The following is a 15,585-nucleotide window of genomic DNA, read 5'->3' on the forward strand; positions in this document are numbered from 1 at the left end:
TCTCTTTGATTCTGTGATTCTGTGATTCTTTATATATAAAGCTTAAAAACAACATCTATAATTTTTGTCTCTAATTTCATAATATATTAAAACTATGAACATACAAATCATCAGTGACCCTACACTATTTTTCAGCACCTTTGAAGTCACCTGTACAGGAGGATTTATTGTTTGTTTCAAATGTCTTAAGCAATGACTTAAGAACTGCAATATCACAGGCACACATAGCATACAAGTACCACAGTTTTCTTTTTACAAGATCTTACAACATTAGGCTTCTAAATGAAATTACATCATTAAATCTTAATATTTTCATAAAATGTATGAATCAGACAGTGTTTAGCAAAAAATTCTGTAGTGAAATTAAGAGCACTTAAGCAACTCAAACATCTTTTATAATTATAGATCTCACTACTGAGACAAATTTAAAAAAAGGGGGGCTGGAGGGGAGAAGAGTAAGTACATGTTATCATGTTATCAGTATAAGCAGTTTATAGATTGGAATTTCCTGAGATACTTCTCTCTCTCTCTTTTTTTTTTTTTTTTTTTTTTTTTCTTTTTTTTTTTCTTTTTTTTTTTTTTCCTGCTTAAGAGAGCCACCACATTATGTTAATTTTGAGGAAAATGAAAAAAATAAAAAGGAAGATGTACTAAAGCTGTACTAAAGCTTCTTTCTATCAAAGGCACAAAACTAGTGCAGAAAAGATGAATCTTCATCAACAAACAGAATTACTTATTTTTACCCTTGCACAGAGATCCTGAGGCTTAGTGGAGAGGTTCTGAGGCATCTCCCTGCAGCGGGTGGAGAGATTCAGAATAGCAGTAGCAGCCATGTGCGCTGCCTCCATGTCATGAGTATAGTCAAAGCTGCTCTTGCTGCAGGTACTGCTGGCACTGCTGCCTCCACCACAACTCATATTGCTGCTGCTGCTAGGGGCATAACTGCTTGTTGTGCTGCTGGTTGGACTTGAATTCTTACAGTAACGTTTAGCTGTGGGAAGAAATATGACAAGGATGACTCAAAAGAACTAACATTCTGCATAAGTGAAAAGAAAAACAAATTGCTGGAGGTGAAATTTATAATGAACAACAGTAACCATGTCCCCACCCCACTCCCCCACCAAAAAAAAAATAATAAAAAAGCAATAAGAATGATGGCTGTATTTCTTGATTTTTGTCTGTGATTTTATATGCTAAACATGTGAGTTTGTATGAAATAACCTCCTGCACAAATCTGTATGATGTGATCATGAATTATTCTGACAAACAGGCTAGATTTAGAAAAGAATAAAAACACAAAGAAACACTGCTTTTACCCCACGTATACAGTCAGACAGAAGGTAGGATCTGCTCAGGTCACTCAGTTTCGTTAATGAAGAGCAACATGTTACCATAACATTATAGGACTTTTTTCATAGTTACATGAGCAAATGTAATTGTAAGGCCTAGACTCCCCAGAGCTACTGGAGAACAAGCCCATTATAAAGCTAATGGGCTTGGGTCTCCGGGCCAAAGTGCTAACCGTATGTCCTTAAACACTTCACATTTCCTAACAGGTTCTTCTTACACCACATTAGCCATCAGAAAGGAAAGGAGGAAGAGAACATGATGAAAGTAGAAGGAAGCTGGATCCACACCACGGATCTCACAAAGGCAAAAGCAGTGACAGTATAAATGGAAACAAATGTAAGTGAAACAACCCCATCTTCAAGCATCTCAAGTGCCTACAACTCTGTAGAAACAATGCAGGCCAAACATACTCACTCCTGCTTTCACTGAGGACAGCGGCACTCAGCTGTATTCTGGCTGACAGAAACCACTAATACACTGACAAAGCTTACTTCCATCCCATTTAAATACAATGCAGAACAGTTGCTGCTTTTAAGAACTACTCTTTGCAGCCAAATGTATTACAATAGTACTGCAAAACAGTCCTATTAGCCCACTTATTTCTTCAACCTTCTTCCCAAATTAACTATTTAAAAGCATTTCTATAAAATACAAGAAAGTGTTGTCTGGTCTCCTAAATCTAAACGTTTATATATTTTCATATAAAATAAATGTCAAGGTCAGAGGATACATACATGGATATTACAGTGACTATTTCCCCTTTAGAGAGAAATATATACTGCAGAGATCATACCATATAGCACAGTATAACAATAACCAACTAGCATGCTGATTAGAGAGCTATACAAAAAAAGGTCAGACCCTAGCTAGAGCTCTTCTGTGATGGGTTCCATTTAAATGCCAGACTCTTCAGGTGTATTTGTCTGAGCAGGCATACATATAATAATCTGCTCCCATGAGCACAGCCCATTTGTGAACCACAGGCCGCTGTGGTAGACAGGCAGGGTTCAAAAGAAGAATCTGAAAGCAAAATATCTCTGCTAGAGCTTATGTCATCCTTCTTTCTCTACAAAACTGAAAAAAATCATGGCACTATTTTTACTGTAAAGGAAATAGCATTTCACTTAATTCATAACAGATGGAGTTTTCTCAGGAATGCCACATAATGCACAGGGTGTGATTTTTTTTTTTTTTTAAGTGAAATGAATGCTAAACATTCATCACTTTTCTTTGTTTTGAACACATAGTAGCACTACTCTAGCAGAGTACCCACTAATAATAAACCTGTGAACAATTCCTCCAGAGTTTCATCTTTAATATAGTAGTCAGTGGTGGTCATTAAAAATTCAGCATTTATCCATTGTTACTTTGCAATTGTATCTAAGACACAAGAATTTTCCTATACTTCAGGAAGAAAATAATTGAATAATTCAATTTTTACTGTGTTAACACAGCAAGCACCCTGTACCACTGAACTTGTCAAATCAGAAATATCTTTCAAAATTCATATGAACAAATAAGACTTCTGTTACTAGTAAAAAATGTTAGTCTTGTAGGAAGTCACATTTAAACAAGCATAAGAGACATGCTATATTGGAAATCATATATATAAGAATGTGTGCTAAAGAAAGGCGGGGAAACAGGCAGCTTTATAGATAGGACCAGAAACTCATGCATGCTCTGATACGGACTCCTCTGTGGCCTTGGTCGACCTATATTATCCCTTGAACTCATTTTCCCTATAAATATAAAATTGCTTCTAAAATTTAGTTGTGTTGTGATTTACTTGCATAATACTTTGAAGGTGTAAAGTGCTATAAGCATGCTACACAACTGCTAGATTTTAGATTACCAATGATTTAAGCAAAACTTGGAGAGACATGGCCATGGTCATTTTATATTTACTATAAGTGTACATTTTAAAACATGTCACATAGCCCAGTCTGTTCATTCCATGATAGCTTTTCAGAAGAAACAAAGATGACTAATTCATAATTAATTAAATCAAGTCCATTTCTAAGGAAGGGAAAACTACATTGTTTCAATACCAGGCAATTCTGCTTGCTAGTAGCCCAACTCTGTGGCACCAGGTTTGAAGATCTGCAGTCCAGCTATGCTTTATGATCCAGCAGTGAAACCAAATGTGGAAAATGTTTTTCCTGTTAAATAATAGACGCAAGTCTAACCAGCTGCATATCCATCCAGCATGCTGGCCTCCCACTGAGCATGCCCTGGGGCTGATTACAGAGAACCACTCTAAATCTACAGGCTCCTCTTGCTAATTAACGTAAGAGTGGAAGAGATCCCAACAACTTAAAGAACTAAACTCAGGTATTTGGTATGGAATTAAATTTTACCCAGCCACCCTCATCCTCAGTATTGCCTAAACGTGGAATCTGTTACATAAATTAATTACAGTTTCAATATGTTTTATGACTCACCGTGACAGATTCATCTCACCTAATTTCAGGTATCTGACCTAGTCATTTCAGGCTTTCTCTAATAGCATGGAAAAAAATAGGAACTTTCAGGTGGTGATTCACCTGGTCAGTTTTAAATAAGTACTTCAGGAGGAGATCAATTGCATCAAAGAAGCATCTATCTTCCTCCATGGATTTAAAAAGGGTGACTAGCTCAGACAGAGGTGCTACCCATTGTAAAATTCTAGACATGGTCAAATGAATCCCACCCTTAGTGTTTTCTCAGTGTTTTGATAGAAGGTCCCAGTATTGTTTGTGGGAAGAGAGGAGCTCCTGTCATCACCTGAGAAACTGGAACAGTTGCTATCTTCTCTGCCTGTTGAGTCTAGATGTTCTTATCTCTGTTGTTGTATACCATAAACCCAGTAAACCCAAGATGTGATCCACCATGAAAATGTTATCAAAGACAAAGCAAGTCCACAAACACAAGCAGTACTTACTCCTAAACAATTATCAGAGCATCCTATCTCACAATATAATGTATTCATTTTCTTTTTCTTTCTTTCTTTAAAAAAAAAAAAAAATTACTGAAAAAAAATCAAGAAAAGAATCCAGAGGAGCTATTTATGTTCATGTAACTCACAACCACACACTATTGAACATATAATCCTTTTCTCTGATGATGAAAATACAACGCTTGTTTACAATTAAAAAAAGATTGAAACACAAGGCTATTGATTTTTCATATCCTCATACTATTTGTCTCATCTTATATGGTCAGAAAAAAATAATCTGTTGCATACTTAAAAGTACTCCAGATAACTTTGACTTTCTCTCAGCTTTTTCAGTATGACTTTTCAGAACTAAATCTGTTCTTATATAAATGTGTTTGCTGCCATACATAATAGGTGTGCTCTCTGTACCTCCATAATGGCTTTGGCATAATTTATTTTACACCTGACTACAAAATCAGCTAGAAATACTGCAAAATTTCTTGTGGAAAAGTGGCTCTTTTAAGTGAAGAGAGTCTTCCTGAAATCACCTTCATATTCAGTTATTTCCAGTAGTTATCATCAAAATCCAAGATCCATTGAAAGTTGGTGCCAAGAATTTAGTTAATCATTCTATGACTTTAGGTGATTTTCTTGAGGAACTTTAAAGCCCTTTGCATATTTAAGATGAACACAACAGAGTGGCTGTGCAATATTAAATACAGGGGGATCCTAAAGGTTTCATGAATATCACTGATTGGGTACAAAGAAAAACTCAAATGATGTTCTGTGTCTGAGACCATGTCAGCATGGTCAAACAGCACACACATAACTTGGAAACAGCTACAGCATATGCCACCTGCTGCAGAGTGTGTGATATTGAGTAAATCCATAGGAAATTTGACTTTATTTAGCAAACAACCTGCTCCAGCTGTAATTGGCATTAACTGTTCTGAGTATAAAAGAACAACATATACTTGCTGTACCAGCATGAATCACATGTATCAGGGTGCCTCAGTCCTCTCTGACTTAGAAAATGGGGCAGTGAAACAATATTGTACAAATCTAGCAAGATTCTCAAGTAAAAATTATTATTATACTTATTTATGTCAAAGGAAGATGAGAGTGTAGAAAGACAGCAGTATCACCCTAATCTTTCATTTTTTAAGGCCACTGTTGAACTTGTATTTGATGTAACATGTATTTTCAAGTTCTGATGATTTGGAAAAAAAAAAAAGGTGTAATTTTTAATTCTTTGCTTAAATGGGGTCTTAAATGAGGAAAAATATATATTACTTGCTTAAAGCAAACATCAGTAATTTGATCCATAATTATGCATATCCACGGGTTCACTACCTATACACTGATTCTTCCCCTTCTGTAAGAGTAAACAGAACATATACACAAGAGTTAATATCTCATTTTTTATTATATTTACCTTATATCATTAGGTTACTAACTGCAGTTAGAGCTACTGCATTACCCTTAATAATGTTCAAGCTCTTATTCTGACATAGGCAAATAAGATGAGTGTATGAGAGAAGGAAAAAGGGCATTTTTATTCAAAAATGTGTTGCCTTTCTCCTTTATGCTATAGTGGAAGAACTTGCCTGTTGATTCTATGAGAAAAAAAAAAAATCCAAAATATCAGAAACATGAAGGCAGGATCTGTAAAAATATTCCTTTTCTCCACTTACCTACTTTTGAATGTCAGAGCCTGCATTCATATGTCAGCATAAATTGTTCAATATAGTATATTTCTTTCTGTTTTTCTAAACAAAAATCTGACAACTGCTTGAAATTTCCTATGGTAGTCTGTGAGTAGCATAAAATATTTTAAAAATGACAACAAAAAGATAAAGGCACTGGTTTATTATTATATATATAACTTGTATTGCTCTGAAAAAATCTTGAAGTCCTCAAGAGCTATAATCCAATTCCTATATTCTTTATGATGTAGTTCATTTTTTTTTTTCCCTAAAAAAATCCTCTTGCCTGATGGACACCATTTTCTTCTCCTAAACTGAAGTCATGTTTAGCCTAATTTTAAACATATAACTGAGGTTTTCCAGAGAATTCAACAGGTGTATTCACAAAGACAAAATGAGCAGAAATGCCTCATTAAATAAGTAGCAGTGATTTCTGAAAGTGCAACGAGATACAGGTTTTCTACTTCCACGTCCCCACAGAGTAAGTAAGCTATCTTTATGAGTTACCTGACCTACTGTACAGAAGTGAGAATACTAATGTGACCCATGAGGCCAGGTCTCCCAGATGGCAACATAACACACTGCTCCTACACCACAAGAACTAGCTCTATTATTCAGCTTTTATTGCAATCTCAACACATCCCAGGAGCTTAATAGCTGGAGGTGTTCTTTTGCCAGTGCAACAATTGTGAAGCAAGAACCGAATAAAACAACAGTGTTTTTTTTTTTTTTTTTTTTTTTTTTTTTTTTTAAGCCTTTAAAATATCTTACACATGACAGCATTCCTCATATTATATGAACATGAAAACATGTTTTAATTGTATGAAGTTTACATATACAACAACAAGATTAACTGCAAACTTGTCTCTCATGTATAAGAGTGTGCACCTCCTACCATCATATCCTTTGGGGGATATATCTCTGGATTGCACCTTGGGAGCTATGGCTCTCTTGCCATAGGCATGGTTGTCATAACTGTTATATTCAAACGTAGTCTTAGAGTATTTCTCTAGTTCCTTGGCCAAGTTGGAGCGGGGTGTGGTGGTGGGGACATTGTTTCTGTAGCCATACTGAGGGATCTCCAATTGCTTAACAAAGCACATGGGCCTAGAAATTAAAGATATGTAAAGTTTGTTAGATGCAGTTCAGTTTAATGTGTTTGTGCATAATTTATAGCTCAAATTAGAAAATCGTAGTTATTTCTTGTACTCAAGAGACAGCAATATATTATTGCATTTGCTTGGTTTGGTTATTTTCAGCAGACAAACAATATATATTTTCTTGAACAAAGCCTAGACAAAACTATTTCTAATACCACTAAATGTATCCTGTAGCTATTTTAAAATTCTGTTTTAAAATACTTCAGGGTTTCCCTTTCCCCATGTAATTGCATCACATAGCAAACATTTTCACTTTTGGGAGTTGAAACAAAAAGGGGTAAGTGGACCAACAGGAGAAGTTTGGACAAATTTCTTTAAATGTCAAAACCAAAAATTAGCAGTGGAAGCTCTATTTAATCAATAGAGTTTCCTCTAAATTTCTTTCAACAGAGTTGTATGCTGTTTTCCTGTATGTTTTCCAAAAGAGTTAGTCCTGTTTCATCCTGTTTCATTCTTCAGTATACAGATCCAGGTTAATTTTGAGAAATACACATGAGATTCTCACAATCTCTGTGGACTTTGAGCCACTGCCTCACAGATCCTGCTAACCCTTAAATGAAAGTTTCTGGCAGGAGCTGCAACTCTCGTTATACAGATACATGCATGAAGGAAGGTTCTGTGAATGAATACAGAACAAAACTATCAGCTAAATTTCTCTTTCCTTTAGGGTCAGAGAAGATAACCAGGAAAAGCCCCAACTGATCTTTCAGGTCACTGAAGTAAGTTTTGAAATAGTGAAGGAATGCTGTAGTGAACTCCTCCACTGTCACGCTGTCTTCTGCATGTGGACACAGAAGTCATCATCTCTCAATGTATAAAGCAAGTAAATAAAGGTCAGATCCTGCATGCTTTACCTACGTAAGAAAGTGTTATATAAATGAAGCAAATGCTACACAGTGATGCATGTCTACCTGCTGCATTTAGCAGGAGGTAAAGATGATGAACAACAGACCTGAGGTGCTTCTTCTGGAATCAAGAATCATCAAGCTTGTTTTTTTTATTTTTTTATTATTATTATTTCTTTTGTTTTCTCTACTGCATTTATAAACAGAGAAAATAGAAGGAACATTCACAGGATCACAAATTCAGTCAAGATGAGAAGAATCATCATTCTGGCTGACAAAACGGGATGTGGTGGCTAGTAAGAATTAAGTTTTGAATACCTATATCTATATCTATCTATCTATATATTTTTTTTTTCTGGAAGAATTCTTTTCATATAATTTAGTCAGGATGTGTATGTAAAGATCAGCCAAAAAAATCATATTATTCATACTATTCCTTTTGACTTATGTATGCTCATTTCTTTAGATAGGTTTCCCTCCAAAATACATGTACACAATGAGCTGATATTAATAGTATTTTGATCCTACCTCAAGATAATCTACACTTAGCTAAAAAAAAATGCAGCTCAATTCCTGCACATTCAGTGTAAAACCAGAATTTCTACAGAACAGAAGTCTTATGAATTTGACTTCTTCCAAAGAAATTTTAAATGCAGGTGGGATGGAAACTGGCATGAAGACAAGTATGCGAGATTTACTCTTGGAGCATCTCTCTCTCCATCAGACAACTGCATGTAAATATTATAAATAACTCCCAAGTTCTTCATCTTAAATACTTCAATGATTTAATGGTAAAAGGGAAAGCAGGAGATAAGATGAAAGCTTTGGGTGAACTGCCTATAAAATTTGAAACACAGGGCAGACTCACAAGCAAAGTTAAAACTGCTATGCAACTTCCTTGGGAGTTTGCCAGAAAACTAGATGAGCTTTTGAGCAGTTGCCTTCTTTGTATGGCATCTGACTTCAGTGACTTCTAATCAGCAGTGTTAAAAAACACTGCATTTTTCATTTACCTTTTTCCATCAGTGAGAAATTATATTATTCCCTCAAAAGGTCTTTTTTATTAGCAGGTTTTAAAGAACCTTTCTCTAAGAAAACTGTCTGGGATGCTATATGAAAAATAGCACAACCTGAATTAGGGACAGTTAAAACAAAGCCCATCAAAAATAATCCGAGGAACATAAAAAAGGTCAATAAGCTCTACAAAAAATATTCTGCAGATGTGAACCATAATTCTGTGTTCTTAGTTTTATTGGTGTATTTTGTTTTTTGAAAAGGTCATCAAGATTAGATGAAGTTTAAGAGAATATGCAAAGAATAATGTTAATATAGTAAAAAAATTTCATTTTAAGCTACCCTATCAAATTTTAAATCCAAATACGAAGAAACCTACAAGATCAGCAGGAAATTCTGGGAACTAAAGCTGTGGTACTTCCTTCATGTTCTTCACAACAGCTGAGAGGGATGTACCTAATCTAGCCCACAAATATCTCAGTATCCATGGAGAAATTCTGCAGCTCTTGGGGCATCATCAATATAAGGCTTGTAAAATCATGCAGAGGTCTAGTCCCTTTACATGTATCCTTCACACTCCTTAGAAACAATATTTTTTCCACCCACATATCTCAAAAGAAGAGACAATAGCACAAAGCTGGATACAGCTTTGGATAAATGCAGAATCCTATGTGGATGAAGAAAATGGGTATAATTATGTCAAACTGGTTCAAGGTCCTTCCCATTAAAAAAATTAGGACAATTTTTCTCTCTTTCCATCCTTCCTGGCAGTGAGTGGGGAAACAGAGACAAAGAACTACATCTGACTTTATTTTGGAATCTAAGCTACACACGTCATTTTTCCACGTGTCCTATCAAAAGGTCTACTATTGTTTTGGTAATGCAAATAGGGCTTCTGGTTTAATTTAAACTGATATTTACTAGTAAAAGCCTGCTGAAAAAACCAAGACTTACCGGTAAATATTAGTTTATTCCCAAAAGATACCAACTTTTTTCACATTGTTCTTAGACTTTGCACTCCAGCAGTCATCTTTACACCAAACAATGCCTAAGACAAAAATGAGCTTTTCAGCTTTACATGTATTTGCCAAAATAATTACCAACCCTCCCCCATGTAAATTGAGTGGGAAATATATTCTGTGAGAACTGGATCCAGAAGCCCTAATTCTAACTCTTCTTTAAAGGAGATATATATGTATATACAAAGTATATAAATATAAATTCTCAGATTAGGTGAATGTGTGATGAATTCTGCATAATAATAAGTATTATAGTGATTTCTAATACCTTAAAACCCGATCTGATGCCTGGTTTGATTTTGACACATCACAGTTCTGATGCTTCTCTTGAGCTTTAGCCAGTTTCTCTGCTGCAGCAATAGGACATCCAGAGAGGCTGCAATTACAGAAAGGAAATTTAATTGTCTTGTCCTGCGTAGTTTCACATTATAGCACTGATCCAATTACTCCTTCTCCTCCTTAGCCTGCATCAGGAAGAATCTGAAGGAAAAGACTTTCCAAAAGCTTTTTGGTCATATGTATTTTCTCTAGACTTCCTTTCTTCTGTTTTCAAAGTTGCATGGTAGATCTTATAACTGCTCTTCTTCTCTGACTGTATATGGGTAGATTATTTATGGATGTCAGCCAGTGAACATACCAGTAAGAGAGGAGAATATAACCTGAAATCTACTGTGCAGCTCTGTTAGCAGACTTGTGACCTTTACACATCTACAAATGTTGCCAATGAAATGGCTGCTGAAGATGATTAAATGACAGTACCATTTAGGCCAAATTTTGTGCTACTTCACACTTCATTCAGCTCCATTAACTCCAATCTTTTTGCAAGGCATATAAATGAGTGCAAAATTTGGCCTAGGGTCTCTAAATCTACATCTCATATATGTTATACTTAGTGTTTGTTCATGAATTTCAAGTACTAAGGTATGCTTCCTAATAGTAGATGATGTAACATGAAAAGAAATTTCACTTGAATTAAAATTCAATTAAATTTGCAAATGCTGTACTATTATTAAAGTGACTAAAATATGCCTGATTCTTCTGGAAAAGATTTAGAACATTGAAAAACAAGTATATTGATGCCAGCAGATGGTGCTCTTAGTGAAGCTGTAAAAACCTGTGACCTGACAATGGAGGGGGTTCTTTCCTTGTCACAGTCTATCGAACACTTATGTGACCGCAGCTCTCTGTGTTCTCCACAGGAAAAGAAATTAAAATGAAAGGCAAATCAGCGCATTCCCAGATGTTCCTTTCTCGAAAGGGAAAAAAAATAAAAATGAAGCAGAGCAAAATGCCCCAAAAGCTGCAGAAAGAGGTGAGCACAGACTGCAGACTGCTCCCCTCAGCCCTCCCTCATTGTCCTAGATCTGCAGAGGGGTGAGAGTGCTCTGGAGTCATACCGGAGGGCAGCTGCTCTCTGTTGACATACTCTTCTTCAATCACCTCCAATATTCTAGTAGATATCCAACCAAAATTGAATGCTGCTTCGAGCAGTATTAAATCCCTGAAAACCTTCTCAAAGGTTTTTGCTGCATCTAGTAGCAGCGTCACTACAGAGAAGAAAGGGGTACCCAAGTTTCTTGATGAGTTACCCACGAGAGTCCAGGAGGCATGTAAGGGGGCAGTAACCCATAAGACTGAACATCCAGCACCTTAATAATGTAATCCCTTAAACCTTTATGTTACAATTAACAGTAAAAAAGGAATTAGATAATAGGAACTTTGCATCCTTTTACCCTCTACTCGCATTTCCTGGATTTTTTTTTTTTTTCCTAAATTGTAAGAAAATAAGCAAGACCTCATTATTTGTGGAAAAACTATGACATACTAAAATTTCTAGTAACTTTTTTTTTTTTTTTTCTCATGTGTGTCAGAATTTAAAAGGCAGTGACATCCCTTGTATAAGAATCAATTATTAATTTTAGGAAACTATAGAAAAGTTGTATTTTTTCTCAATCTTCCTTTGCTTGACTATTTATATTGAGCATTTTTTGTTTCTAATTTTTAAATTTAATGAGACATTTTCATAATGTTTCTTAATCAAGCAAAATTCTACTTTAATTATATCTGAATAAAGATTTGGGGGTTGAGACTTTTTTTTTTTAGTTGAAAAGTTAACTCTTAGTGTCTGTGTATTCAAAATGTTGTTTCTTGTGTATAGAATATCATTTTTAGGGGTAGAGTGGAATTTTTCATGCAAAATAGTCTCTGAAGAGAGTGAAGTGTGGGGACAAGAACTCTGCCCTAGTCTTGATGATATTGGCAGACTCTTCCTCGTCCCTGTGACAGAGAAGAAGTCATACCATTCATTTTGCATCACTGCTAATACCAATACAGAGAGAAAAAACAAACAAAAAAAAAATCACCACACCCAAAAACCTCATGGATGATTAAAATGTCTTCTGTGAATCAATTCATCCATTCTGAAGCAAATGAATACTTGTCCTCCCCAGAAAATACATGAAAAAATGTTACTCTTTAAAGCATATGAAGCACCATCTGTCAATCTTAGAAACAGAACAACAGAACACACACTCACACTTCCCCCCCTGCCAATGGACTGCTAGAAGGGCTGCAGTTCGGAGGCACTGTTCCCTTTAGATTGGTGTCCAGTGATGGAATCCTTACCTTCGGTGGGAATTCCTGTTGCTATTTACGTGGCCCCGGCCTGTGCAGCCTGGTGTAGGACACTTAAGAACATTTTCATGCATGGCAAGAACTTGACAAGGAGAGTAAGAGAAAACAGCAGAGTATGAAAACAAGAAAAAAAAATCAAATCCCAGTATATATGAAACCATTTTAAAACAAAGCAGGATTCATTAACAACCAGCATTCCTCAAAATACACGTGACACACATAGCCAATAAAGCCTGATGTGGGAAGTAAGGATTGTGACCCTATGCTCTTTAACACAGGGCAACAGTGAAAGTTAGGTTACTGAACCTATAATCAAAAGTATCTTCAGTGCAACAATGAAGCAAAAGACTTCCAACATCTTCTTAGTAAAAAAACACTGAGCAAACACCAGCTCAGTAGTAAACTATGAACTAGCAAAAATCCAATTAAAAATATGGACTCAAAAAATTCTTTCAGGAAACGTATGTGCTCAAAATATACAACTTTATATACACAGTATCAAACTCAAGAACGAAAATCTGCTCTCAAGTTATACTGGTAGAACACTGAATTATTTTAAATATACCTCAGCACAACCCTGATTAGAATTTGATACTAACTATAAGACAGTCCAATTGATCTAGTGCCCAGTTCTGCCCATATCTACATAGAAATACCATTCATGTCTATATGACGAGCAGAACTGGTCATTTTATTTTAACTTGCATTGTCCACAGATGTGAAAATTGCAATGGATAGATTATTATAATTATTATTTTAGAGACTGAAAAGTAAAAAAAAAAAGAAAAAAAAAGCAATTAAAAATTGAGGGATGGTGGAAAACAAAACAAAGCAAACAACAACAACAACAAAAAATAAACTTTGTAAAAAAAGAAACAAGTGGTACAAGCTTAAGCAAATAAACTGCTTTACATCTGCATCCATTGCAAACTGGATAGAAAATTTACTCCCAAAGCTGCTCAGAGCAGCTCTTTTTGGAATCATAAAACTTATGCTGTGAATTGCCAAATTATCAAGAGCTTTTTGGTAACACTAAACAGTTTTGTATGATTTGAGACATATTTGAATCCATGTCTCAGAGCTGGATTGGCAGTATATCACTATGGAAAGAGGCCATCCAGCTCTTGCAAAATCCTGGTTTTCTCATACAAGAACTAGTCTGGAAGCCTGTATTTAGTTCTCACTCAAAAAAAGTTCTAATAAAATCAGTGAATTCCTTGACTGAGTAAAGAACTGAATAAAAGCTGTTCAGAGACTTGAGAAATTAACCACATATACTGATTAGAAGATAACCATCATCATCACCTTCATCAGCGTACTAAAACGTGTATAGATGTAAAAGCTTTATTCTGAAATTCCTACTATTCAAAGCTGTTCTTGAAACATGCTTCACAAGGCCAACATCACAGGAAAAAATAAAAAGATGAGCTCACCTTTTACATTTTATTAGGTACAAGAGCATGCAAACAGTTTAAAGCTATATTCTTCTTTGATTTACAAAGTCTTCTAAAGAGCTTTTTATTTACCATTTATAAAAATGAGAGAACTTTGAGCAACTGAAAAAATATTTGTGCTTCAGAAAATTACAGGGTCTTGCAAAGGAGAGAAATGAATCTATCTGTTCTACTGTATTCAGAGATCGACCAAGATGCAGCAGTTTCCTAAAGCACTTCCTCAATACTACTTGGCAAAGCCACTCTACCATGAAAGAGGAAACTTCTTCTGTCTGCTACTCTTGGTGTGCAGACCTATTTCCACTTTTCTGTCCTTCAGAGTCCACTTCCCTTTGGAAATTGGGGAACATTTAAGTCCTGTCTTTAATGTTTCTTTTAGTCATCCATAAATCTATTGAGATTAGGTCTGTAAGTGCTGATGGACAGTGGGGATTTTAGGCTATAGGATTCAAAGGAATAAATAAATTTTTAAATTAGTGTGAAAGAGAACTGTATCTTAGGTAGATGCCTGTCTGTCATATAGCAACATAGAGCAATTAGCTTCAACAGAACTATGCCATTTCTACCAGCCAAGGAGGTGACTTCTAGAAATGGATCTCTCTGCTTTCTGATTAATGTCTGTGTCTGGATGGGTGAACCTCCCTCATACAGAATCCATTGACAAGGCAGAAAATTCTAGCCATGTAAATTACAGGGGAATATTGCTCAAAATCCTGAGGTGTGTAACTAAGTAAACAGTCAGATTGTTATTATTAATAATACAAATTAGTTTAAAATAAACTATGTTTAAGACAAAACACCAACAAGGGAAAGGGGCTGCAATTTTTTCAAGTACAATTATTCCTGTACGAGACAACAGGGACAATTGATGTGACATCAGCATGCAGAAGTAAAAGCAGTGCACATCTTCTGGAAACCTTTTTCTCTGTTGACTGAATAGATCTATTTAAAAACAACCTAGCATTATTAAATCAAAGAATACAGCTTTAAAAGTTGTTCTTTCAGTGTAAAAGTTAGTAGAGAATAGAAATGATGGAATAAAGGAAAAAGTATAACACAGAACAGTTGACTAAATTGAGACAAACCATACTGAAAAATAAAATTAATTTTTAAATAAAAGGTTTATAAAGCATGCTAGAAAAATCTTTGTAGTTTTATCCCCAGTTTCCATGAAACAATGTGAACTTACTTTCTGGAGGGACCCTATCTTTGTGTGGGCATCCTGACAAACTGCGGTGATGGGGGTAAAGCCCCGTTACATGGCCAGTTCCATCACACCCAGGGGTAGGACATTTGCTCTCTTTCTTTTCTGTTCTTGAGGGATCTATAATTTACAACAAATGTGTCAAGTGAATGATGCTTTACACATTTCTGTAAGAAGGTTCATTTAATCATGTCATTTACTCTTTGGTAAATGTTTTTTTTTTTTTTTTTAATGAAAACTAGAAGAAAAAAAAAACAAGTAAACAAAAAACCCTTCTACTTCTTA

The 15,585-nt window shown here is 35.3% G+C and overlaps 1 protein-coding gene across 6 annotated transcripts in view; it reads right to left on the minus strand.

Annotated features, from left to right (window-relative positions):
* The window catches only part of MYT1L (myelin transcription factor 1 like), a 361,112-nt gene that overhangs the window by 64,045 nt on the left and 281,482 nt on the right, over positions 1 to 15,585 (minus strand). For all 6 annotated transcript variants that reach the window (XM_084515353.1, XM_084515350.1, XM_084515351.1 and 3 more), the window contains exons 8-12: positions 15,286 to 15,420; positions 12,634 to 12,724; positions 10,277 to 10,384; positions 6,866 to 7,077; positions 744 to 991 (exon numbers count right to left, since the gene is read on the minus strand). In XM_084515353.1, the coding sequence (XP_084371479.1) occupies positions 744 to 991; positions 6,866 to 7,077; positions 10,277 to 10,384; positions 12,634 to 12,724; positions 15,286 to 15,420 (794 nt within the window). The remainder of the gene's footprint in view (positions 1 to 743; positions 992 to 6,865; positions 7,078 to 10,276; positions 10,385 to 12,633; positions 12,725 to 15,285; positions 15,421 to 15,585) is intronic.

This window comes from Aythya ferina, assembly GCF_964211825.1.
Source record: "Aythya ferina genome assembly, chromosome: 3".
Classification (NCBI taxonomy): domain Eukaryota; kingdom Metazoa; phylum Chordata; class Aves; order Anseriformes; family Anatidae; genus Aythya; species Aythya ferina.